At 40.8% G+C, this 27,088-nt stretch overlaps 1 protein-coding gene across 1 annotated transcript; it reads left to right on the top strand.

Annotated features, from left to right (window-relative positions):
• Positions 1 to 1,996: 1,996 nt before the first annotated feature.
• Positions 1,997 to 21,862, top strand: hadhaa (hydroxyacyl-CoA dehydrogenase trifunctional multienzyme complex subunit alpha a). The gene is made up of 18 exons (XM_033649236.2): positions 1,997 to 2,109; positions 2,340 to 2,478; positions 4,348 to 4,467; positions 4,692 to 4,794; positions 4,883 to 5,005; positions 5,755 to 5,873; positions 8,812 to 8,868; positions 9,854 to 9,963; positions 10,052 to 10,186; positions 10,295 to 10,466; positions 14,595 to 14,681; positions 15,320 to 15,460; positions 15,591 to 15,659; positions 17,619 to 17,732; positions 18,166 to 18,247; positions 20,415 to 20,529; positions 20,610 to 20,755; positions 21,452 to 21,862. Exons 1-18 carry the CDS (start codon positions 2,012 to 2,014, stop codon positions 21,595 to 21,597), a joined length of 2,076 nt encoding a protein of 691 aa, XP_033505127.2. The 5' UTR covers positions 1,997 to 2,011; the 3' UTR covers positions 21,598 to 21,862.
• The last annotated feature ends 5,226 nt before the right edge of the window (positions 21,863 to 27,088 follow it).

The raw sequence follows: 27,088 nt of genomic DNA, 5'->3' as shown, positions 1-27,088 counted from the left end.
CTGTTGGGGTAGCTAGCACACAGATTTGGTACTAAAAGGTGGAGCTGTGGGGGCGTTGGTGGCTTAGTTCGAATCCAGCCTGTGGCCCTTTGCTGCATGCCATCCCCCCCCCCCCCACCCTCACCTGTCCTGTCCATTAAAGGCAAAATGGCCCAAAAAATATCTTAAAAAAAAAGGTGGAGCTGTGAACACTGCAGTCTGTTGATTGGTCAATAGAGGACGGTCACTCTGCTCAGGGCTGAGTTGTGGCTGGTTTTGAGGCTCATGTAACCACTGTTCATACTGTGGAGAGTTTTATTAGTAAACTGTAACTATAAAATGAAAGGATGTTTTGCTGCCTCTCACAGCAGCTGGAGTCAGAGAAAAAATAACTTAATTCACTGGGATGACTGCTGGCGACTTTTAAGGTGGAACGTTAACTTACGTTAACTAATGTTACTCAGTGCACGAGTTGACGACATGAATCCATCAACACACTTTAAACTTCACTGTGACATTTTCACTTTGACAACAAATGTTGGCATGTCGCCTCGTTCTGTGGACGATAAACGGGGTGTAGACTTCTTTCTCTGTCACCGCTAATGAGGAAATACAGTGAGTGCTGGACGGAGCAGTGAGTGACAACAACCCCGCCCGCATTTAAAGGTACTGTTTGTGGTGGAAACGCTAGGGTCTAGGTACCATGTCTGAAGGGTTACTTTTGGTTCCAAAGGTACCATACTGAAAGTGGCTGGTGGAAACTGGGCTTTAGTGTTAACTGTTTCCTTTTCTGGCATTGTGCACATTTGGTTTTTGCACATAATGTTTATTGTTTATAGTGTTTTTTTTGCACTCTTTCCCACTTTGTACTGCAACTGAACTTATCTGTGTTTATTAGGTTCCGGTTTCTTCAATGCCTGTGTTGGCACATTGCTGCATATATTGGCACGTTACCACCACCTGTTGGTCAGTGGAATAGTTTGGAAAAAAAATTCCTCATAATGCATAGCATAGTGCTATTAGGGGGAAAAAAACTTTAAAATTAACTCTAAAATGTTAGAATTTGGACTAAAGCCTCTGTCTAGTGTCAAGGTTTCTTGAAACTGTAAATTGATTGAAGTTGTTAAAAATATTGGTTTATCAATACATATCAATTCTCGGTTTCAGTGCTCATTTTCCAAAGTATCGATACACTGGTGCTAGCTTTGCTTTCTTACTCTCTCTCTGCTCCAAACCAAGAAATGAAAAGTCATTGTTGTCATGTTATATCCTTGTTATTTTTATATTTTATGCTTTCAATGTCAACATTTCCCCGTGGTATCGAAAATGTTATCAAAAATCAATATTTTCAAGTTATCATTTTGAAGGTATCAAAGTTAGAAATTCCAGTATGATTGATGCCATCTGTCAAAGAGTGCGCCACCTGACTTTGAAGACCAACCAATAGCAGTCAGACACTTCAGTACCTGTTTTTCACCATTACATTTCTGTCCACAGACAGATTTAGGTTTTAAAAATATTCACTTTTATTTAGTTGTAGTTCAACTGTTAAAAGGCCAGTTTCCAGCATTTCCCAATATGCCAAAGTGCCCTTGAGCAAGGACACTGTTCAAGTGTCTTTGTGCTATTTATGCAAATATTCTCCAGGGATAGTGTTAAACTAGCAGAAATTAGCATAATACAATACTGGTAGCCCTCTGTCTGACGGTCTCTCATCTTTTTCACTGTTCTCTCCATCAAGCTCGAACACACGTCAGCTACGAGCTCAAGGATGATGTGGCAGTTATACGACTCAATGATCCAAAAGCCAAGGTGTGTTTGTGTATCTGTGTGGGTGTGTGTTTATGGAGGAGAGTAAGAAACAGTACGTACATACATGTCAGAGAGAGAGATTATGTTTGTGACAGTCTTGACTACCTGTCTCTGTCTCATTCTCCCACTGACAGATGTGACACGATTAATCAGAGTGTGTGTGTGTGTGTGTGTGTATATGCAGGTGAACACTCTGTCGTCGCAGCTCAGTGGCGAGCTGATGCAGGTGATGGGGGAAATCTGGTCGAACAGTGCTGTGAAAAGTGTCATCTTCATCTCCAGCAAGCCTGGCTGCTTCATCGCTGGTGCTGATATCAAGTAGGTTTATTTCCAGCACATGTGTGTGTGGTCACTCCTACATTTGTATGAGGTTTGAACCAGAAGAAATTTACTATGGTGCATTTTCACACTTCAGACTTCCTGAACTGTGAGCAAACTGGGGCTTGTAAAGAAAGTCACACGACTCAATTCATACATAAGTCGACAATAGAACTGGTCAAATTAAGTGTGTGTAACTGAGTAATCAAATACTCTTTCTTTACTCTTAGTATGATCCGATCCTGTAAGAGCAGTGAGGAGGTCACCCGTATCTCTCAGGAAGGTCAAAAGATACTTGAGATGATTGAGAAGTCTCCCATTCCTTTTGTTGCTGCCATCAATGGCTCCTGCCTGGGTGGAGGCCTGGAGGTGCGACAACAATGTGTGTTTGTGTGTGTGTGTGTGTGTGTGTGTGTGTGTGTGTAAGATAGACACATAGATTGTATAGAAAGATGGACGACGTGTCTCCACTTAACCCCAGTGTACAAAAAATAAGCCAAAATATCCTGTATATCTGCTGCCATCTTGCACTGGTGATGTCATTTGGAGCCAGAGACTGTACAGAAGTGATCTCCGTGGTGTCGAGTTTCCGCCCAAACACATGTCCAACCAATCGCTAGCAGCGCTGTTGATCAAGAGCACACCGATTTTCACATATAGCCATAAGTCATGACATCAAACCTTTTTTTTATAGCATCAAATAACTAGTTATAACCAGACTTAGCAGAAAATCGTACACTTCAACGTACATCAGTGTGTATCAGCATTCACACTGGCGCTATTTGGTCCGCTTTAAACCAACCCTGGTCCGCTTCCATGGATGGTTCGGTTCGTTTAGAGTGGTGTGAACACTCATTCGAACTCCGGTGCGGACCAAATGAGCAAACCCTGGTCTGTTTGAAAACTGAGGGTCTCAGTTCATTTGCAAGTGAACCCTGGTGCGATTCATTTACAGTGGGAAATGCAAATGGACTACCCAGCGAACCAAAGAGAGGAAGTGAACCATAGAGGGGAAGTGATGTAGAGTGCAGTGTATTTTGGGTAGAAAAAAAGCCAACGGCACAAACCGGGAGAAGCAGAGGTTAAAAAGAAAAAGTTGGAAAATGTCTTGTGGGCAGACGTGGAGTGGTGAGGAGGTGCAGACTGCATAAATTTGGTGTGACTCCATTGTTTTCGTGGAGACCAAGCCGGCTGAAGGGGATGGATTTCCGTTTTCAGTCCCGGCCAATCGATGAGCTGGGTTTTCTTCTTCCTCATGCTTTTTTCCTTCCTGGTCAGTGTTCGTTTTGGGCAATATCACCCCCAGACGCACAGCTGTTGTATGTGTGATGTTGTCCAGTTGGTTTGGTTTGCTTTTAAAAGTGCAGTGTGAAAGTGAACTGAACCAAATGAAGGTGTGAAATTTTTCGGCATTCCCCGCCCAATCAAACCGAGTCCCCCAGACTATCCTGGTGTGAATGTACCCAAACTTTAAGTAATTTTAAGCAAATGCAGAGGTGGAAGAAGTACTCAGATCTTTTACTTTGGTAAAAGTTGTAAAAACCTCTGCTGATACACAGCAGTACATCTCTTCCTATAGAATGCCCCAGGAATGAGCCCTAAAACTGGAAAGGGGTTAGCACTGTAGCGCTCCCAGTTACCTCATCTGAAAGTCAATGTTTTTTTTAATGGGTTTTTGATCAGATGCCTGAAATAAGGCTTGTGGTTAACACAAGTTTAGGAGACTTTCACTTTGTGTTTTATGACATAAAATTTATCACTATAAATACCTGCCTTCAAAAGGTGGTTGCTAACAAGTGGCTAAATGAGACTACAGAACGTCATCAGGCTGAACACGGCTTTACAGCCTTGTTGTGGTAGGAATGTCATGTAATGCGACCACAGTGTAGTTTGTTTATACTGTAGCTCAATGTTAGCTTTTAATTTCTGGCAATTGCATTTATGCTTCAAAAAACCCAAAAGGGTTGTAAATTTGTGGAAATTATCTTGCTGAACAGAGCCTGTAAGTATCATAAACGTTTGTTTGCCACAGATATTATTTTCTGGATTAATCTTAATTCCAAAAGAAAAATCCCATTGGCTTTTTGACAAGGAAACTGACGCTAACTCCCACGTTGGCCTACAGAAAAATATCATCCCTTGAGCAGTCTACTGTAGCTAGGAGCGGCACTTGATTGTGGTATTTTTTTTCAATTTAATATTTGTCCACTAAGTCCCAATTTTGTGTCCTCTCTGTAGGTTGCAATAGCCTGCCATTACCGAATCGCAACAAAAAGCAAAAGAACGGTCCTGGGGACACCTGAGGTCAAACTGGGACTGCTGCCTGGAGCCGGCGGCACTCAGAGACTGCCTAAAATTGTATACACACACACACACACACACACACACACACACACACACACACACTCATATTAATCAGATATTCAGTTAATGTCTTGAAAGCACAGCCACAGTCTTGTGCTAGTGGCTACTGAGTTACACAGGAGTATAATAAGGTCAAGGGCCTCACTTGGGGGGATATTAGCTCACAATATCAGCAATCTGCTTGCTGCGTGTGTGTGTGTGTGTGTGTGTGTGTGTAGGTGGGTCTCCCTGAAGCGTTGGACATGATGCTGACAGGCAGGAACATCAGGGCAGACAAAGCCAAGAAGATGGGTCTAGTGCACCAGCTTGTGGACCCCGTGGGTATGTTCTGCATGTGGCATTTCTTCATTGCTTCTATGATGTGCTCCTGGAGGTGAGGGTGGAGTGGACTGAACTCTGTTTACTCCAGGTCCTGGTATTGAGCCTACAGAGGAGAGGGCTATTCGATACCTCGAGGAAGTTGCAGTGGACGTAGCCAAGGGAATCGCCAAGAAGAAAGTTCCCCTCACAAAGGAGAAGAGTCTCATGCAGAGTGAGTGAAGCATGGTTCATACTAGTTGCTCTAATCTCACCAGATCTCATTTCTTACTTAGCTGTGCAGATATTTTTATGTGACATCCAGTCAGCTAATTATATCTATGGAGGTGTTGTCCCAAAACGTCTTTTAAAACATATTTGATAGTCAGAGAACAGATATGAAGGAGACACGAGCACTAAAGGGAAAACTGGAGAGCATGAATTTGTATGCAATCTTTAATAACACAGACAGACTGAGACACAGTGGGGGGGGTTAAGTGTAGGATGCATCGCAATTCTCTCATGAAAGATTTTGTCTTGATGCAGAAAAGTCAATAACTAGAAATTTAACATTGCTAAGAGTCGCTAGCAGCCATGCCACGGTCCACAGATTCAGGTTGTGTAGAGTGTTTGAAAGACGCAGATATTTTACCCTTATTTTTAGATGTTTTTGGCAGTCAACATCTGTCCAGTCTTTGTTTTTTGGGAACTTTCTTGTATAGCAATGGTGCGGACGGAAATTACAGTAAAGCAGTAAAGACTCTCAGACTGAGCTGAGCTGAACAAATGCAGGATTTCAAAAACTGTATGTTGTAAAGATGGATCATGGGCCCACACTGTCAGACGTTGAAAAAACCCCTGCTCTCTTACTCATCAACTAGCACATTCACTGATACTATATGTCTATATAACAGTCAGGCTGTAAATACACCTTTCATTTGTAAATGGTCTTCATCTGTAAATTGGTATTGTGTGCCTGAGCAGAGATGCAGGACACAGTGATGGACCTGGGTTTGGTGAGGAAGAAGATCTTTAAGACTATCGATAAGAAGGTACAGAAAGAGACTAGAGGTCTCTACCCTGCTCCTGGAAAAATCATTGAGGTAAGGAACCCATGAATTGAAAGTAGCAGAAGATAAACCTACTTCCACATGATGCTGTTTATATCAGGGTTCGCACAATGTGCATGAATTTTGAGGGGAGAAAATCAAGTACTGCAGTACCTTGAACACAAACTTTTTTTTTTTTTTTTTTAATTCTTTGAAAGCGACACCAATTTTCTTGTGCTGCTTTCAGAAGCCTTTCGCGAGTGTTTAAACCTTTGAACCCTGAGCAAACTGGTGTGATTTCTTTCAAAAACTTGTCCCACAAATTGAAAAAAAAAAAAAAAAAAAAGGTTTAGAATTTTTTTTTTTTAAACTAGGGAAAAAGAAAAAAGCTAAGGAAAAAAAACATATTTATAATTATCATTATTATTAGTATTAGGGCCACATTGAAGTTTTTTCTTCAGAGATTTCGAGAACAAATTACAATTACAAGAAAAAATAATATTACGAGAATATAGTTGTAACTGAGAAAAAGTCATAATATTACAAGAATAAAGTCATAATATTATGAGAATAAAGTCGTAATTTAATGAGATAAAAGTCATAATATTATGAGAATAAAGTCATAGTTTAATGAGATTAAAGTTATAATATTATGAGAATAAAGTCGTTTTTAAGGAAATAACCAACAATAAACAGAATGGGTTAGAGGATGAACCTGCTTGTGAATCAGAATCAGAATCAGAATATCTTTATTGTCACTGTAACAGGTACAACGAAATTCCAGTGCAGTCCTTGACAGTGCAAAAAGAGCTAATAAATAGTATAAAAAATAGTAAAAAAAAGAGAAGAGAAGGAACACATAAAAACAATATAAGAACACATAGAGACGGTATCATAAAGTGCATATAAAGTGCATGACCGGTTATACGGAAGTGCATGTGTTTTATAAGTAACTCAATGTCCAGCAGTATTTAATGTAACAATGGCTGTGGAGTAAAAACTGTTTTTAACTCTATTTGTACGTGTTTTGATGACCCTGTGACGTCTGCCTGATGGAACCAGTTCAAACAGATTGTGTCCGGGATGTGATGAGTCCTGTGATATGGCGAGGGCCTTCCTGAGGCAATGGGAGTTGTGTAGCTCCTTCAGTGGTGTCAGAGGCCAGCTGATGATCTTTTGAGCCACCTTAATGACCCCCTGCAGCGCGTTCTTCTGTGCCACTGTGCAGCTGGCAAACCAAACACAGAGGCAGTACGTCAGGATGTTCTCGATCGAGCAGCGATAGAAGGACACCAGCAGCTTCTGAGGGATGTTGTGCCTCTTGAGAATAAAATGGCTCACTGAAATGTGTCTTTGAAAACATCTGAAGGAGGAAATAAGCCACGAAGTTGCTGAATCTGTCGTCAGAGAATCAGCTTTATACAAATAAGGAGCGGACACCCATCTCTCAAAACATGTCACAGGGCTATCAGAATACATTGTATGGCTGTTTATATAGACAATGAATGGGAAGCATAGACATGGAGGATCAGATGATTTTTCTTGTCTTCATAATATTGTAGTGATCAACATATTAGGCCTCACCAAGGGGCACCAAATATGTAGGGATTTAAATTCGGGCTTCACACGGAGGCACCAAATATGTTGTGGTCAACATTCCTGGGTCTCACACGAAGGCACCAATTATGTTGTGAACATAAATTAGGGGCGTCTCATGGAGGCACCAATTATGTTTGAGTCAATTGGCTATTGGAAAAGTAATTAATAATTATTAATAATAATTAATAATTATGTAAAATAATGTGACTTAACATTAAATCAGATATCAGTCTCATAAAAACACTAAACTATTAATTTGGAGTTTTGATTAATAATTGAATTAATGACAAAATATAATAATAAAATTAACAGTAAAGCCTGAAGGATTTTGGAGTTCTTGAAGCAGCAGAGGCTGACTATTCATTCACTCTTGTGCAACATTAAACAGACAGCAGGTATGATTCCAAAGAATTATATTTATTCACAATCTAGCAAAGCAAAACCAAACACATAAATTCTAACTAACTTTATACAACCCTGGTGTGTGTGTGTGTGTGTGTGCGAGAGAGAGAGAGAAAGACAAAGGCGGGTGTGGTGATCAAAGAGCCGTTTGGCCTACAAAACAAAATGGCTTACAACAGAGAACTACAAGATGGCCGAATCAAAACTGGCTTCAGGTTGGGGGAGGTGTTTGTCTGACCGTGTGGTCAGGACAAAGACAAAGGAAAAGAAGCAGGAACTTTGAGATGCCTGTTTGGGTGTAGCTCTGTTGAAAGCCTATTTGTTAATGAGTCTATGTCAATGTGACGTGTGTTGCAAACAGTCTGGATTAGTGCAGAGATTCTCTGAGGAAGCTGGTCACTCAAGGTCTTTACAGAGTTAGACGCTGGGTGCTAACTCACTTGGTTCTTTTTGTTGCTAGAAAGCTAGTTGCAAACCTTGTGCTTGCAAGTCTAACTTCTCTGGTTCAGGTTTGCCTCAGCCTTGAGCGTGGGCACGTCATAGTCCAGTAAAAAGAGAGTCTGTGAGCAATTGCCCAAACCTTTGATGGTTCAGGGCAAGGAGCAAGGGTCTGAGCATCTGGGCTGGTCCAGGCCCAGCCGGAAAGTCACATGTCACTGTAAAAGTCCTGTCCAATCAAGTTGTGAGACTTGTGTCTCACTGAGGTGAGACATCCTGGAGATGGGTGTCAAATAGCTGTCTTTGTTTGGAGAACAAAGAGCATGCAGAGAAGAAAAGCCTTTAAATGTCCAGTTTAGATTTTACCAAATGACAAATCATCTGTGGTCCTGTGAATCCCAACAATACGTACTCCTATTTGTAACAGATGGACAATTCTGTCTGATATCAGGCAAGCGTGGGAGGGGGGCTCTCTCTTGCATTTCATTTTGTAATGTCTTTATGAACTCTGTCATATGTGTGTCACTCTCTGTTTTATGTTTGAATGTGTTAGTGTGTGAAGACTGGAGTGGAGCAGGGCAGAGAGGCAGGTTATCTGACTGAAGCTCAGGTGAGTTTCTAAAAAATGTCCATTAACCTTTTTTTTTTCCTTCCCCTTAGTTGTGAAGTTTTGCAGTAATGTTTGTACCCCAAAACAGTGACTAGGATATTCATCACATTTAACAATTTAGCTGAGAGGTTTCAATTATGAGTCCATAACTAGAAAAGTTTGCAAGAAATTTTGACGGGTGTCTGCTGCACTGTAATTGATATGTACTGCCTACTACAAGTACAGCAAACTACATGTTCTACATACTACATCTTCTACAGGTATTGAGCACTAAGTGTGTTTAATGTTGTATGTATCTACAAAACATTAGAATATGTATTTAACATCCATTATCCCAAAAGTAGCAATAGTAGTAAAAGTAGTAAAGGGTTAGACCAGGCAGCTGACTTAATGGAGGTCAAACTTCTCAAACACCTCCTTTTCCCGCCAAAATTGTGAGTCCAACTGTCAAAATATGGATACCACCAAAGAGAAGAGATTCTCCCAAATGCATAGATGTCTTTTTTAAGTTGGTGGTGTCAAAAATGTGATCATGGTTGCAGGTTACAAAACTGGTGCCCCCAGCTCTTTTCAAGAAATTTCTCTGCTCAGTTTACATAGGAGTGAATGACAAAAAATGGCCCTCCTTTTGCTTGGAAGCTCATGTGTAAGAGAGTGTGATTCCACTGTCACATTTCTACGACCAACATAAATTTTCCTATGTTTTGGTGTATAAATTGATTTCTTCAGAATATTTTAAGACCTTCCAGCTCCTCCACACTCTAGCGATGATGTCACCACTCTAGCTTTCTTCCATAAACACCAATTATAAAATCTGAGAAGTCTGAAAAACATCATGAAATGTAAACTATGATTGATGATGATGAATTATGGCCCTGACTCGTATCTTATTACGATATGGAAAAATAATAAAATTGTGATAATTCGTTCAGCCCTAGGCTATTTGCATCAGCTATATTCTCGTCTATTTTTGACCCTTACACAGAGCTTTGGGAAGCTGGCAGCGACCTCAGAGTCTAAAGCTCTGATTGGCCTTTACCATGGTCAGGTGGCCTGCAAGAGGATGCAATTTGAGACGCCAGAGAAGGAAGTAAAGTAAGAGAGAGGGGGAATATTACCCCAAACATTTGTTGTATTGCCTTAGTGTCAGCAATAAGACTGAATAATGTGTTTTGTGTGTCAGGAGGCTGGCGATCCTTGGTGCAGGGATAATGGGTGCTGATATAGCCCAGCTGTCAATAGATAAAGGCCTGACCACCATCCTAAAGGACACCACAGAGAAGAACATCAGCAGGGGATATGACTATATCTACAGATGGTAAGATGCACATGTAAATTTTATTATTCCTCAAAATTGCTTAAAGCACATGGCTCCCGGATCAGCTTTTAAGTGTCATTCTCAAACGTGTCCTGTGTTTGTGTTCAGTCTCAATTCAAAGGTGAAGAAAAGAGCCATGACGTCATTTGAGCGTGACGCCAAGATGTCCAGTCTCTCAGTTAAGCTTGACTACACTGGTTTCCAGACTGCTGACATGGTGATAGAGGCCGTGTTTGAGGACATCAACTTAAAACAAAAAGTCCTGAAGGAGCTGGAAGCAGTGAGTACAATCTCATGCTCTGGGGCCATAGTCACAAACATTCTGACAATCCCCTCAGAGAGCTCCTTACTCAGACTAACATTTTTTAGTAGTCCTAGCTTAGGAGTGATTTAGGAAACCTCTCAGAGCAACGCTGAGCAAGGAAGAGACAGAAACTTTTACCTTACTGAGGGGGTGTGGTTGACCCCCGTTGCTAAGTATGATGCTTTCTTTTAACAGATGTGATTGGTTGTCACAGACACACCCTTTTGTGAGCTTGCAAGGTGTGGACACCCAGTGGAAATGAAATGAACTGCTGACAATGAAAGTGTTGTCATTGTCAGTGTGATCACTCTGCTGATGGAAGGTTGAGACACACTGAAGTCATCACTGCTGCACTGTTGCATTTCTCTAGTTTCTCAAATATCTTAGCATTGTGATCATTTTACTTTTGGCGCTTAGTGTTAGGTGGGAAATGTGTGCGTACCCCTAATGAGATCGACCACACATATTATCCCTGCATGATCTAATCTGTAGCATTTCATTTACTCACTGCCATCCAGCGTTAGGAGAATATTTCTCCGACCTCTTTGTGTTTCCACCATTTTCTCTTCTGCTTAAGAAACTCTTAAGCCTCTTAAAAGTCCTCCTCCCTGCTCCTAACAGTGTTTCACCTTATAGGAGCTCTTTTAATGGCTAAGATGCTCTCTGAATAACTGGACCTAGTCTTAACGTTAAGGGGGGCGCTATAGCAACTGATTGAAATTGCAAACTTTGAATGGGCATATCTCATGCCCCTGTATGAGTACTTGTACTTTGTAGGCATATGACCACACATAATCTGAGGGGACCCCTCCATTATTGACCCCATCAAACAGAATGGGGGCGCTAGAGAGCTAATTTCTTATCTAGGCCTAACCGCCATATCGATTTTTACTAAACTTGGTAGATATGTAGAACAGGATGCCTCAAGGTGACTGGAGAAATGTAACTCTAATTGGCAACTGGGTGGCGCTATAACAACAGAAAAATGCTTAAAAATGGCTAAAATGTGACCGATCGCTGTGGCTCCCCCTGTGGCCCAATGTTTTGGGTTTTTTTCTAATTTTTGGTATGACTAAGTCATGGTATGCTGTACATAATCACGGAAACTGTCAGTGTGTAATTCTGTCTGTCCCACATTTTTCTACTCACTGACGTGGTCAATATGTGAAACTGCACATAGGCATTGAGGACTGGCATAGGTAGAAGGTGACAGAACTACCAATGGGTATTGTCTAGTTCTAAGAATTTTCTTTGCCACAAGGAGCAACTCTTAGCACTAGCAAGCTTTGTGAATACAGCCCCCTGGATTTTACCTTTAAAAGATTTTCAGTTTGAAAGTTTGGATGGACAGAAATTCTTGAATTGTTCTGCATTTTTTAAAAGATGTCAGATATTAGCTCTCTGATGATAAAATTCTGTATATCAGGGTTGTAGCAGTATACTGGTTTCATGGTGTAGCGTGGTGTAAAAATTCACAGTTATACTGTGTACATTTGCTTGTCTGTGGTTTCAAAAACAAATCTCCAGTCCTCCTCCACTGCCTGTCACACTTTTTACATTAACTTCCATTTTAACTTCCAGTACTTGCGCAAAATCACCGTCGGATTCATGACACGTGCGTACCGGCCAATTTTGTTCTCACCACCGTGCACGTTAGTAAATCAGAACCATTCTAAATTGACAGGCGCGTGTCCGCGATCTGCAATCAGCATACTACCACGCCCCCATTTCTCCATATAAGGAAACCGCTTGCCTAGAGTTGATTCATGAATGAAGGAAGCGGTTACGCGAGGAGAGAAGTAGTAAATTTCACAGTTTGTTAGAAGCGATGGCGCCGGGTCTTACAGGAATGCCATGGGTCATTGTAAGATTGTGGAGGACACAGCATGCCAGGATGATCTTGCACACCTTCTCAGGGGTATAAAGTAGTTTGCCACCGGCCGTATCTGATCCGAACACATCCAACGGCCCTTAAGCACGCCAAAAGTGCGCTCGACGGCGCGTGTGTGGGCATGTATGTTATTATAGCGCACCTCTTGAGGGGTTTCAGGGTTTGCGTATGGTGTCATCAGCCATGTTTTAAGGCCATATGCCCGGTCACCCAAACAATATAACATTTTAACATTAACGGAATAGAGACTTACTGAAAATACTAACTTAAAACAATTGAAATAAAAGACTAGAACAAAAGATGCTCACCAACAAGCCATCCACTTCTCACAGCCCCTGCCTCCAAACACATTCCCACTGTACTGTTTTGCAAAATAAATGAGTGGTGGGTGCCTCCTGGCCAGCGGGCCACAACCTTAAGGATATGGCAGTCGGCATTACAGATCATCTGCACGCTGATGGAGTGATAGTTTTTCTGTTCATGTTATTGTTAATATTTTAATTGTCACAATGATGAGGGTGAACGTGTGTCAATTTCATGGTAATTTAATCCATTTGGCCAATATATTAGTAAATTAATTATTTTAAACAATGTTAATTAAATCTCTTTTTCATGAATGTGGTTTTATAGACTCTGCATGTACTTAAAAGGTATGTTTGCATTTACTAAGTCAGTTCGGCCTTCCTCATTTGTGCGTACGGCAGTTCTAAATTTGTTCGCAGAGTAAGAACAAATTCGGGTAAGAAAATATTGATGAATCCCGGATTTGTGCGTCAAACGATCGTAAGCACAGTTTAAGCACAGATTTGTGCGTATGCACTGTTTGTGAATGAGGCCCATTGTCTTCAGCACACCAGACACAAAAGACATCATTGTAAAAAGTAGACAAATAGTCATTAAGACAAGCACATAAAGTCATTTAAATAAGGAGAGATTCTTGCTGAGAGAAAAGAATATTTATTAACATGTTCACATAAGTATGAGAAATGTGAAAAGTTTTTGGTGATTAGACCCCATCGTGATGTCATCTATTCCAGGAGGGTGGTAAAGATGTGGTAGATTAGGAATCCCCCCTACTGAGTCTAGACACCAGTGGTGATGATGAGATAAGATGAAGAGGGAGCTGAGGATCTGGATGTGAAGAGGAGTGGGATTTTGATGAACTTGTTCTGGGCTCTTGATAAGGTGACTGGAGGTAAATGGGGTGGAGGAGGGCGCGATGATTCTGCCTAAAATGGCAGCTGACAGGAGCAAAGAGGAGAACAGGTTTAAAGTTTGGCAGCAGCAGCAGCATGAATGGATGAAGGAGATCATAGCAAAATTTGACTGGCTAACCGATAGAGGGAACACCCACAGTCAGCTGAGTGGTGGGAGTGGGACAGAGAGAGAATTGTGAATGGATATAGCATAAAGAAAGTCTTCCTGATTGAGCTTACTGTAAGCTGAGCCTCATTACAAAACACTTCAACACATTAGATCAGCTCATTGTCTGTAACTGGTTTAAGACTCATTAGTCACTTTGTTGAGTTAAGGATACTGATGGCACTTGGGATGACTTGAGGACTTATTCATTTTTGTGGTGTTAAAGTCTCATGCAGTTGCAACCCCACTGTATATCCAGTGCTTTTGTCCAGTAAAATGGTCTTAGTCTATATTTAAAAAGTATGATCTGCAGGGTACTCCGGCTTCCACCCACAGTCCAAAGACATGCAGGTTGGGGATAGGTCAATTGGTGACTCTAAATTTGGTCCGTAGGTGTGAACAGGAATGGTTGTTTGTCTCTATGTGTCAGCCCTGTGATAGTCTGGCGACCTGTCCAGGGTGTACCCTGCCTCTCACCCAATGTCAGCTGGGGTTGGGCCCAGCCCTTCCGTGACCTTCAAGAACATAAGCGGTTACGAAAATGAATGGATGGATCTGCAGTGTATTGATTGTCACTTTTATCACAATTAGTTATCAAGAATTGCTGTTGACACTTAGAAGTGGAACAGCAAACACATACTCATTTTCTGTATTCTTCGGAGGCAGGTCAGGGACACATTTTGGCGGCAGAACTAAAGATTCACCCTCTAAAAGTCACCTTCACGGAGGTTTGAACAGAAACCTTCAGGCCCAAATGATGAAGTACTTTCCTCAACCTTTCGAAACTACCAGGCGTTCATTTCCTGGTAATCAAATTTATGGTATTTATCTTTTCCTCTCTTTTCCCACAGGTTACCCCTCCTCACTGCATTCTGGCCTCCAACACCTCGACTCTGCTCATCAAGGACATCGCTGCTAACAGCAAATGCCCTGAAAAGGTCAGACAAGTTTACCCCAACCATTTTTTTCACTAAAGTGTAAAGGTACTGAAAATGTTGTACTGTACCCTATCAGTCAACATCTTACATATTGAGCGAAGAGTGAAATGTAGATTTCTCTTAGCTTTTATTTTAGTGAAAATGCATTGTGACTTTTAAAGGAATACTTCGTCCCCTAAATGATCATTTGTATATCAGTTACTCACTTCATGTTACGTTGAATTCACAAAGAAAATTTTGTATTTCTCGTATGCCTCTGGTAAATAAAAAATGCAAAAATGTAGAAAATTCTTGATGAATTGAAGTCATAGGGGTCCAATCGTATGCTCCATGCCAGTCATGTGCTCCATATTTCCCAAACAGACAGCCTTCCCCGACAGGGAGCTGAACTTATGTTCTCTTCAAATCCAGACCACATTGACAAAATAGTCATTTAACCTTACTGAAAATGGGAGCTGCTGGTCTAATGCTGCCTCAATCAGTTTGTTTGTTTGTTTGTGTTATTGTGTGACTGTGTGACTTTGGTGAATCCAAACCAAGCCTTTAAAACACCAAAGTCAGCCACAATGTAAAGTATAAAAGATGTTTTTGAAGCAAACCTCGCTGATTGACCTGTGTATGTGCGTGTGCATGTGCAGGTGATCGGCATGCACTATTTCTCTCCGCTGGAAAAGATGCCGTTAATGGAGATCATTGCCTCAGATAAGACATCGAAAGACACCCTGGCCTCTGCTGTCAGTTTAGGCCTTAAACAGGGCAAGATTCCCATCATTGTTAAGGTGAGAGCAACTCTGAAAGCATACTTAAAGCAACATTTTTTAACATTACTTTCTACCACATTAATCTTTTGGTGTGTTTGTCTGTGTCTCGTCTCTTTCTTTTTCTGCTCGCCAACCCCCTGAACCACAGGATAGCCCAGGCTTTTACGTCAATCGCTCATTCTACTTCATGACGGCTGAGGCTGTGTTACTTTTGATGGTAAGCAAAGAACTCTTCGCAGAGACCACAGATATAATGCAGCACTGATGATATTTTTTCCTCTTATATGGGAAAAGTTGGACATCACATCTCCTTGAAAATAACAGTTACTTTTATATTCTTAGAAATAAAACTTCAGAATATATTTAAGTTAGTCTGAAGATACATTAGCCAAGGATGGATGTGCCAAACGGTCACTCTGTGTGCAGATGGTTAACCACAGCGATGGGGTGATTATAAGGCCGTAAATCTTCTTGTAAATCGATATTTTCCTCTACTTTGGGCCTCTTGTAAACACACAAACTGAGTTTAAGGTCACTACTTTCTTCTTTTCGGAACGCTTTCTTGGGTGAAGCCATCCCAATGATATTTGCGGCACCTCACCGTTGTATGTCCGCCAGAAACAGCGGTTGAACCATGGGGGGGAATCGATACACCATAGTACACCACCTGTTGATCTTTTATTACCACCTGTTGATCTTTTATTATATACCTCATTAATTTTTTCAAACACACATTTTATTACAAATTTGGTACTAGAATAATAAATTAGTCAATTGCTGTTTTAGTCCACTAGATGGTGGTGATGTTTTTTCTCCTGGTGAGGTCAGCAGAGATCTCTGCCAGCAGCACTTGGCAGGAAGTTCTTCAAAACAAAAGCCCCTTTTACACTGCCAGATTTTCTGTGAATGGTGGGCCGTTTTGCCAGCAAGCTGCGAGTGTTTAGACACACAGAGCCGGATTGGTGAGCTGATCCAAGGTGTCCAATTTTCCGCCTCATAGGGGTTGTCATATTGGCGGAACATTTTTGGTTTAAAAAGAACGAGGCGCCCTTCTGCCACGGGAGGGGCTGTTGATGACTTGTGGGAGGAGCTGTTGTTGACGCCGCACGTGCGAGCCACTGGCGGTGGACTAACAGAAAACAACTGATAGCAGGAATGAGCAGTTAGTAGCGAGGGAAATGCAAACCTGACAGACACTGTAAAGATGAGCAACTGAGGAGACAAAGAATTGTGCGCCCTCCTTGTCCTCGCAAACGAAGAGAGCATTAATCGTCAGATGACAGTAATGGTGAAGGACGGGCTGACTTACGAGAGAATCACCGAAGGACTGACCAGCCGCGGCTTCCCTCCCATGTCATGGTTTACATCACACGCTGAGCGACACGTTTTGTTACTTGCTCACGCCCCCCATTGCCCCGAAAAAGGCACATTCTGTATGAATATAAGTTGGTTGGCGACATTTCGCTGCACTCCCTGTTTTTATTTTTATACTGACAATGCTGAAAGAAGACTGATTGGGCTTTCCTGCAAATTTGCACAATTCCTACTTACAAAGGGCTAAAGATGGAGGCACCAGAGAAAGAAATCAGAAATGCACCGTTAGCGTTTAAATCAAACGTCTTGATTCATATGAGAATAAAATACTCCGGGAGCACTGCGAACACGAGGGCTCATCTCACACACCACCATCCAAACCCGTTCCGCCGAAAAATTAACCAACACTGGACACACTCAGCTTCACAAAGCTACCATCCAACTCTGAGAGAGCTAAGAAAATGACACAGTTCATCACCTACTTCATGTGCAAAGATACATACAGCGTTGTTGAAAATGAAGGCTTTTGTTACATGCTAAAAACACTGGAACCCAGGCATTTGACTCCATCCAAATGTCTTTTTCACTGACACTGAATACAGAGAAGTGAAGCATAAAGTTGAGAAATCTTTGTAGACAGGGCCTAAATGCAGGGTCTTTAAACATCATAACATTATGCAACATCCTCTAACTGAATCCTCTCTCGGGCAAATACATAACCAGAAGTCATTCACAGAAGAGAGGTTACAGGTTTTGGTCTTCCCAGCTCATACACACCACCTGTGGGTTTGATTTTTAGATAATGCTCATATGTGCAACTGACAGCTTACAGCCTCAAAATGACCTATGATTTGTTTCACAGGAAGGTGTGGGCATAGAGAAATTGGACTCCTTTTCAACTAGCTTTGGTTTTCCTGTGGGCGTGGCATTGCTGGCAGACGAAATTGGAGTTGATCTCGTAACAGCAGTTGTAAAGGTAATGTTGTACGTGAATGCTTCAAGTTGTGGCCCGTGTAGTTGAATTCACATGATCATATGGACTTGGTGATAAGACTGTTGGGGTGGAAGGGACACTCTCCCAATCCCAAATGGATCCCTTACAGACTCGTTGACTCAAGCCCTAAGCTTGGTGGTGTCCCAATTCTCTGTCATGTTAGCTCTTAACCTGATGGAGAATTGGGACACCACTTCCCGCAATGCGCAAAGCCAGTGGGAAGGGCCAAGACAAGGGCTAAGGGGAAGAAATGGAATTAGTCCTTGGTCTGTAAGGGCTTAGGGCTTGAGTCAACGAGTCTGTAAGGGATCCATTTGGGATTGGGGGACTGTGTATTATCTCTATGAGCTTTATTTTATGAATACATTTACCATTATAATACATTACACTGATGTTGATGTATGTGCCGGCACAGTCCATAGACAATGCTTGTGGCTCTGAAGGAGGAGCTCCTGCCGTGATGATTTTAAAGGCCCTTGTGGAGAGAGGCTACAAAGGTAAAACTTTAATGAAAATAATCGTCAACATAATCATTATTTTTTTGTCTATTAATTCATACTACTGATGTGTGATTTAAAGATTCAGCTCAGCGTGTAGGTGTACTGCTGAAATAACTGCATTCAGACCCAAGAGCATAGATGTAATGCTAACAACAACAATCAATCAATCAGTTCAATCAATTTTATTTATAAAGCCCAATATCACAAATCACAATTTGCCTCACAGGGCTTTACAGCATACGACATCCCTCTGTCCTTTGGACCCTCACTGAGGATAAGGAAAAACTCCCCAAAAAAACCTTTAACGGGGGGAAAAAACGGTAGAAACCTCAGGAAGAGCAACTGAGGAGGGATCCCTCTTCCAGGACGGACAGACGTGCAATAGATGTCGTACAGAACAGATCAACATGATAAATTAACAGTAATCCGTATGTCACAATGGGACAGAGAGAGAGAGAGAGATAGAGAGAGAGAGAGAGAGATGCAGGTAATGACAGTAGCTTACAACAACATTAATGAAAGTAATAATATTAAAATTATAATTCTGGCTATTGTGGTAAAATATGTTGAAAGTCTATATTAATATCTGACAGTATACATATGTAACAATAATCATATGTGTATAATAACAGTAGAAGTATGACTAATGACTAATGATGGCAGCAGCAGCAGGAGGCATCTGGCAGGACCACAGCAGCTGCACAACCACACACGCCACACTGTCCAGGCACCGCTGCGGTATGAGTTAATCTGAGAGACAGTGGAGCACAAAGGCTCCGGAGAAGAAGCCGAGTTACTGACATGCAGTATGGCTGAGTTAGCAAGATGCAGTAACAGGACACGAGAGAGAGAGAGAGAGAAGGAGAGAAGGTGCCCGGTGTATTAAAGGAGGTCCCCTAGCAGACTAGGCCTAAGTCAGCCTAACTAGGGGCTGGTACAGGGCAAGCCTGAGCCAGCCCTAACTATAAGCTTTATCAAAGAGGAAAGTCTTAAGTCTAGTCTTAAATGTGGAGACGGTGTCTGCCTCCCGGACCGTAACAGGAAGATGATTCCACAGGAGAGGAGCCTGATAGCTGAAGGCTCTAGCTCCTGATCTACTTTTGGAGACTTTAGGGACCACGAGTAACCCTGCGTTCTCAGAGCGCAGTGTTCTGGTGCAGTAATAGGGCTCTATGAGCTCTCTAAGATTTGATGGAGCCTGACCATTTAAAGCTTTGTAAGTTAACAGTAGGATTTTAAATTCAGTTCTGGATTTTACAGGGAGCCAGTGCAGAGAAGCTAAAACAGGAGAAATATGATCTTGTTTCTTAGTTCCTGTTAGTACACGTGCTGCTGCATTCTGAATTAGCTGGAGAGTTTTTAAGGACTTATTAGAGCTACCTGATAATAGAGAGTTACAGTAATCCAGCCTAGAGGTAACAAAAGCGTGGACCAATTTTTTCTGCATCTTTTCGGGTCAGGATAGGCCTAATTTTCGCAATATTACGCAGATGAAAAAATGCAGTTCGTGAGGTTTGTTTTAAATGAGAATTAAAAGACAAATCTTGATCAAATATTACTCCGAGGTTTCTTACGGTAGTGCTAGAGGCCAGAGCAATGCCATCTAGAGAAACTATGTCTTCAGATAAAGAGTCTCTGAGTTGTTTGGGGCCAAGAACAATAACTTCAGTTTTGTCTGAATTTAACATCAGGAAACTGGTGGCTCATCCAGGTTTTTATGTCTTTAAGGCAATTATGAAGTTTAGTTAATTGATTACTTTCTTCTGGCTTCATAGATAAATACAACTGAGTATCATCCGCATAACACTGGAAATTTACAGAGTGATTTCTAATGATGTTACCTACCTACTTATCATGTCCAGGCAGCACATATTTTTGGTTACTAATCTATAAGCTGAATCAATATCTTATATCATTATCGTCCTCCTCTGTTCATTTCCCCACAGTTAAAGTACAAATATTTGCAATTTCATTTAGAATGTCCATTTTTGTCCATCTGAGATTATTTTGCCAGTAATGAGAAACAATATTTAGGCAGTGACTCCAAAAACAAACTAGTTTTAACCTACTGTGACAGTGTTTTGTTATTAACTGTATGCTCACACAACCTTCTTGTATCACTCAAAGCCCAGTGAGTCTAATATGTGTTCATTATCAATTGCAGGTTGTAAATCAGGAAAAGGCTTCTATATCCATGACAAGAAAAAGAAAGACAAGAGAGTGAATCCTGAAGCTGAAGAAATCCTTCAGAAATACAAAGTGGCAGCTCCTCCAGGAATGTAAGACAACATCCTCTGGTCTGATCGGCTCATCCCTCTGATCTTCGTCTCTAAAAAATGATCATGTGTGTTTGTTGCAGTAATTCAGATGCTGACGGCCAGAACCGGTTGGTGTTTCGCTTGGTAAATGAGCAAGTTCTGTGTCTTCAGGAGGGAATACTGAGAAACCCAATAGAGGGAGACATTGGAGCTGTGTTTGGTGGCGGCTTCCCTGCCTGCCGCGGTGGTAGGTCTCATACTTACACATACTGAACGAGAGCCATAAAATACAGCTCAAAGGTTTGGAACATTTGTTGTATTGATAAGGGTTACTTTAACAAAAATCAAGTCTTGATGGTTTCTGTCAACACTGTGCCTTTATTTAGTCTGTTCAATCAACAGAGCAATACAAAGAACTACCAAAATGTAATGCAACAAGTAGATCACAGTGAGTCTAGATGGACAAATGAAATACACAGTGTATTCTCTTTCTTCCTCCACGTGCGACTTGTGCAGGCAATCAATAGGTGCGTTTATGTAGACCTAATATTCCACCGATAATCAGAATAATTGCCCACTCAGAATAAAAAAGCCTCATGTAACCACCTCAGTGGCAGGAGACAGGTGCGGTCCATATCAGATCAGAGGGAATTTTCAATCAGGCAGAGAGGGGTGGTGTAAACCTTTTGATAATCAGTTTAATAGGAAACTATTACTGTATAATAACTGTGTAAACGTTTAATCTGATTCTTAATTCTTTCTGGCTGGAATAAATATAATGTTCTGCAGGTTTGCCCCACATGGGGTTAACACTAGGTGACGTAGTCATTGAAATAGTAGCCCTATGTAACGTCGTTGTAAAATTACAGCCCTGAAATACAAAGCTTTCTCTTTATTGTTGGTGCTGATTCCACTTTTGCTTTTTTTTACTTTTTTGCTTTAGGTCCCTTCAGGTTTGTAGACACGTTTGGTGCAGAGCGTCTTGTGTGCCACCTGAGGCGTTTGGAGGATGTGTATGGAAGCCGATTCACACCCTGCCAGCTTCTACTGGACCACGCCAAAGAACCCAGCAAGAAGTTTTACAAATGATCCAATTTTCAAACTCATAAAACTTTTTTTTTTTTTTTCACTTTATGAAGCACAACATTAACTTGGTGACAGTGTGTCGGGTACAGGCAACAACTACCTCAATCACAGGAGCTTGGGAAACAGGATGCGATTTGACCAGATAAGGGGGTGCACTGAGGCTGCAAGTCCACTTGTACTTACTGATAGTTTTTTAAGCTGATGTCTATCATTGAGTCAAATTAAGAAACTGTGCACAGTCACATTTTGATACTTGTTTTGATTGTTAAATGTTCATGTAAAACCATCTGATTTCAGATGAGTTCTTTGTCATATACTACACCACCCATAAGCTATAGCAAGTTCTGACCAATCACAGAGGTCACTTATAACAGATATTGTACAGTTTTGAGGCACTTCTACTTTACCTGAATATTTTAGTTTTAAGCTACTTTAAACTTATTCCTCTAGAATTAGCTGGAGTTAATGGTTACTTTTCAGAACAATTACAAAGTATTACAATTACAAAGTAATCCATTTAGTCATTTTTATTATTAAAAAAAAAAGGAAAATGGATCAATAACATCATTAGCAATGCTGTTTGAGATAAGAATTTTCTGTTTTTTGTAAATCTGTCATAAGCTTCTGATTCATCTTAACTTCTGGGTTCAGTAGTCTCAGGGATCTTAGTATATCTTACTATATAATGACGAAAACTCTGTCTGTGTGTGGGTGTCTCTGTTCCACGTTTTTCTCCTCACTGACTTGGTCAATCCATGTGAAATTTGGCACAGTGGTAGAGGGTCATGGGAGGAAGTGAATGAAGCAATATGACATCAATTGGCCAAAGGGGGCGCTATAGCAACTGATTGAAATTACAAACTTTGAATGGGCATATCTCATGCCCCGTATGTCGTAGAGACATGAAACTTTGCACAGAGATGCCTCTCCTCATGAGGAACAAATTTGCCTCAAGAACCCATAACTTACGGTTACATAGATTTTCCGCCATTTTGAATTTTTTGAAAAACACTTAAAATCGATCGCTTCCTAGGAAGTTTGAGTGATCTGCATAAAACTCTGTGAACATAATCTAGGGACCAATATCTAAAGTTCCCTCTTGGCAAAAGTTGGAAAACTTACTAAAACTGAGCTTCTATAAGGCAATGAATAGTGCAGAGGGTGTGGCTCATCACATAAAGGTGTATAACATCTCAAGGGTTTCACCGATCACCACGCAACTTTGTAGGCATATGACCACACATAATCTGAGGGGACCTCTCCATTATTGACCCCATCAAACAAAATGGGGGTGCTTGAGAACTAATTTCTTATCTAGGCCTAACCGCCATATCTCTGTTTTACTAAACTTGGTAGATATGTAGAACAGGACGCCTCATGGTAACTGGAGTAATGTAACTCTAATTGGCAACTGGGTGGCGCTATAACAACAGAAAAATGCTTAAAAATGGCTTAAATGCGACCGATCGCTGTGGCTCCCCCTGTGGCCGAATGTTGTTGTTTTTTTCTAATTTTTAGTGTGACTAAGTCATGGAATGGTATGCTGTACATAATCATAGAATCTGTCAGTGTGTCATTCTGTCAGTCAGTCAGTCATTCTACCAGTGCACTCCACTTTTAAGTCAATACAACATATAAACACTTTAACTATGTGCCTTTCAACGTGCTACCTCAACTTCTAATGTACAGTTTTAGCCCACTAACTATCCCACTATTGGCAATGGTACTACTGTACTTTCAATAAAGCAATCGTACTATCAAATTCACAAAAACTCTGTCTGAATACATTGCTCTTCTTAATGGGTTCATTTGACAATTTAATCTGCAATTTCCTATGACCTGTATCCCAAACACACACACAATGTGAAACTGTACGTGGACAACTATACACTCAATGAGTATGGACTAGTTGAAAGTTAATTAACCATATGACTGGCTGTACTTCCTGTATGCTGACAGTGTTGTGGCTGCAGCCTTTTTGCAACATGGCAAAATGGCCAATCGCACTGCCCATGTCTCTGATAGGTTACTGACCTGCTGTTATCATTTTACTTTAATGCAATAACTGTGGTACTGTTTCCTGCCTTATCTGCAATAAACCTCACAACCTCCTGTCTGTGTGTCATTAGGACTCTAGCTCACAACCACCAGGGCAAACAAGTTTTTTTTTTTTTTTAGGGGGTGGTTGGGATTGCATTCTGTATTTTGGGAATATTATGGAATTACAGGATTTTTTTTCTTCCAGACATGAGAGAACAGCAGCTTGTAGTGCAACAAGAGAATAATAAAAACTAATGAACAAGTTTATTTGACATCTACAACATAAATTGCATTTTCACAGTTGTCTGGCTGACTTTGACGATCTTGCTTCTTGAAGTAATTCAATTGTACATAAGGCTACAGTCCCTGGTTCATTCATAGCCCTTAAGGTTGGATACATACTTAAGTAAAAAAAATCTGCTTTTTTTTTTTAAATTAATGAGATTATTATCTCAGCATTCTGAGAAATATGTAGGGAGAGAATATATATATATATATATATATATATATATATATATATATATGATTTCTGAGCTCGTCTAGAAAAACAATTAACATTTTTTTTCTATGAAAACTTTTTTTCAAAATTCTGAAATTATTATCTCATTCATTAAGAAAGGCAGAAAATAAAAACATCAGAATTTTCATAAAATTATCTCATTAATTCAGAAAAAAACTGCATTTCTTTTCTAAAGAGAATGTATAATACTTTCATAGATGTGTAGGATATATAGAGCAGGCCAATTTCATATGGATAGTTAGTGGAAAACTTTAATTCCTCTGCTGCTGATGTCTGGGTGCATTCAGAAACAACCTCTCTAAGCCACACTGGTAAGCACCTCGTTTTGTTGCTGTCTAAATAGAGAGATACCTCACATGAAGAAACATCTGCAACAATCTCACACCACATGCGCAGCATTTATTAAACATCGCCTTTTTGACGACCGATGCCCAGCAAAGCGACCAGAGAATCAGGACAAAGAAAACCAACACGCTGCATGACGCTTGTTAGCGGGTGAAGTTTGTCTTCAGGGCTTTCTGTCAGAAAGGGATTCCTACTTTTAGGTTAGAAAAAAAATCGTGGTTTGGGTTAAAATGAAAAGATTTTAATGCCTGAAGGCGAACTTCTCCCGTGTGATGCCCACAACGGAAGCGGTTTCCACTGGGACACTAATAAGTGACGCACCTGGATGGGACACCTGTTGCCATGGTTTGAGGCTCATGAAGTCATTGAATTTGTTGTTGGAAATCTCCTCAAAAATGTAAGTTAATTATCTCCACCAGGCTTAAGCCTACATGAATGAGTTCTGGTGTGTGTTTGTGTGTGTGTGAGAATGAGTAAGTGTGTGTGTGTTATTATCTGTCAAAAGCTAATCTCGCAAACTACTGGACCAGTCAGCCTCATATTTTGTGTGCACATGAATGACTGTATCCTCAAGGACCTCTCTTGGTTGTGGTGATTCACAATTATTGGAAAACCCTTTATTGACTGTTTTACCGTCACTGACTGCTGACTCATCGTAACCGGCCGGTAGAGGCCACAAAATTTCCAGAAATCATCTTGGCTGAAAACAGTAAACCTTCCCTCTGTTGCAGGCGGGTCATACCGGTCACACCACACCGACTGTGTTTCAGAAGCCGATGTTTCGCCTGCCTGTTTGTAGGATCCCTCAGAGGGATTTGGTCATTTTCCTTGGTAGTTGTGCCTCTATTGTAAGTAAATAAGAAGGCAGTAAAAGGGTATCTTTGTTGGTGTTAGATGTGTTTACTGTCTTTATTTCCTACCTTGTTGTGCTGTAGCCTGTTGACAAAATTAGTACCATTTGAAGTCCAATTATGAATACATGGATTTACGATTTGTAGCTGTGTTTTAGTTGTTAAATTTGAAATTGTGATATCATAAGGTAAAAAGTATGGAACTGCTCCATAGACAATGAATTAGGAAAAATGTTCTATGTCACTGAGAGCACATATATGGGTATGTTATGGGTACATTATGTGTCAGAGCTGAGAACACAACAAAAGAGCTTATTTGGATATAAAAGAGCGAACAAACATTCTGTGCAACACATTCTCACTCCGACCTCGCCACATATTGACGTTTCATCATGGACCTTCCACATCCAGGTACGACATGCAAGGTACCCTGGGTGGGTTGGTTGTTGATGTTCTGGGACGGCGTGTCAAGTTCTACCTGTTACATGCATTGTCTCCTTTCAAAATACACTTCAGTTCACAGGAAATGTAATGTTTACATGCAGTCTCTTTCAAAATAAACACACTATGTTGGTACAACACAGCAAATTGAATAGGATTTGGCTTTATAATCTCACAGGACACAAATGCCGCTCTCCCAGGTGAAAGTCGCGACCTTAATTATCGTTCTTGTCCCACTGCGTTCCCCCCTTATGCCGGCGAGTGCCATTAAACTCTAACTGCAACCGGCCGTGTATCATACTGATGTTAAAGGAAGGCTTTTTTTCATCAGTGTCCGATGCCACAAGTCATGCCCAAGCGCCAAATTTTCGCCGACTTTGGACGAAGACTGGGTTGTTGTCCGGGTTCACAAAACCAGGTTCTCATTAGTTGTCTATGGAGCAGCTCCACACTTTATACCCTATGATATCCCAAGTTGTCTGGTTTCTGGCTTTGAGAGAAAGTTGCTTGTGTTCACAGATATTGATTGAACCTAGGCCTGGAAGGGGGATCCCTCCTCAGTTGCTCTTCCTGAGGTTTCTCCCATTTTTTTTCTCCTGTTAAAGGTTTTTTTTCTTCTTTGGTGGAGTTTTTCCTTATCCCTTTGTCCTTTTGGATCTTCACTGTGAAGAAGGCAAATTATGATCTCTGATATTGGGCCTTATGAATAAAATTGAAATTAGAATAATATATTATAATCTTTAAGTGGTGTTCCCCTTTAACTTTCATTTACTGTTAATCTAGGCTTTGTTAGCATTTGCTTATTAAACAGAATGTATCATGCCATGTTACATTTTTTGGATGGGAGTGCCATCTTATGAGGACCACGCTGTGTACCCGTTCCCGCTAAAATTCATACATGTTACGCCTATGTTCTAAGACAGTCCAGAAAATATAAGTAAATATACGTAAACATGAACAACTCTCTCAAATCCTGAAACTTAAACTCGTGATGTCATAGGGTCTAAAGTCTGGAGCTGCTTCATAGACAGTAAATTGGGAAAGATGTGCTTGATGATACTGAGACGACCCAGGGGAATGTCCTGAGTGTATGGGAATATTTTCTGTTTCAGAACTTAGAACAGTACAATAGATTAAAGCTCATTTGGGTATAAAAAAGAAAACATTCTGTGGGTCCACAATATCAGTCTCACGTTCACTCTCTTTCCTCATATTTTCAGATATTTCTTATGCTTTATTGACCTAGTATTAGTCTAGTGGTGTGTAATGAAGAAGTAAACACATGTGAACATATTAC

This window comes from Epinephelus lanceolatus, chromosome 13 (genome assembly GCF_041903045.1).
Source record: "Epinephelus lanceolatus isolate andai-2023 chromosome 13, ASM4190304v1, whole genome shotgun sequence".
In the NCBI taxonomy this organism is placed as follows: domain Eukaryota; kingdom Metazoa; phylum Chordata; class Actinopteri; order Perciformes; family Serranidae; genus Epinephelus; species Epinephelus lanceolatus.
The sequence above is the reverse complement of the archived record's forward strand: the minus strand, read 5'-3'. Positions and strand labels throughout refer to the sequence as shown.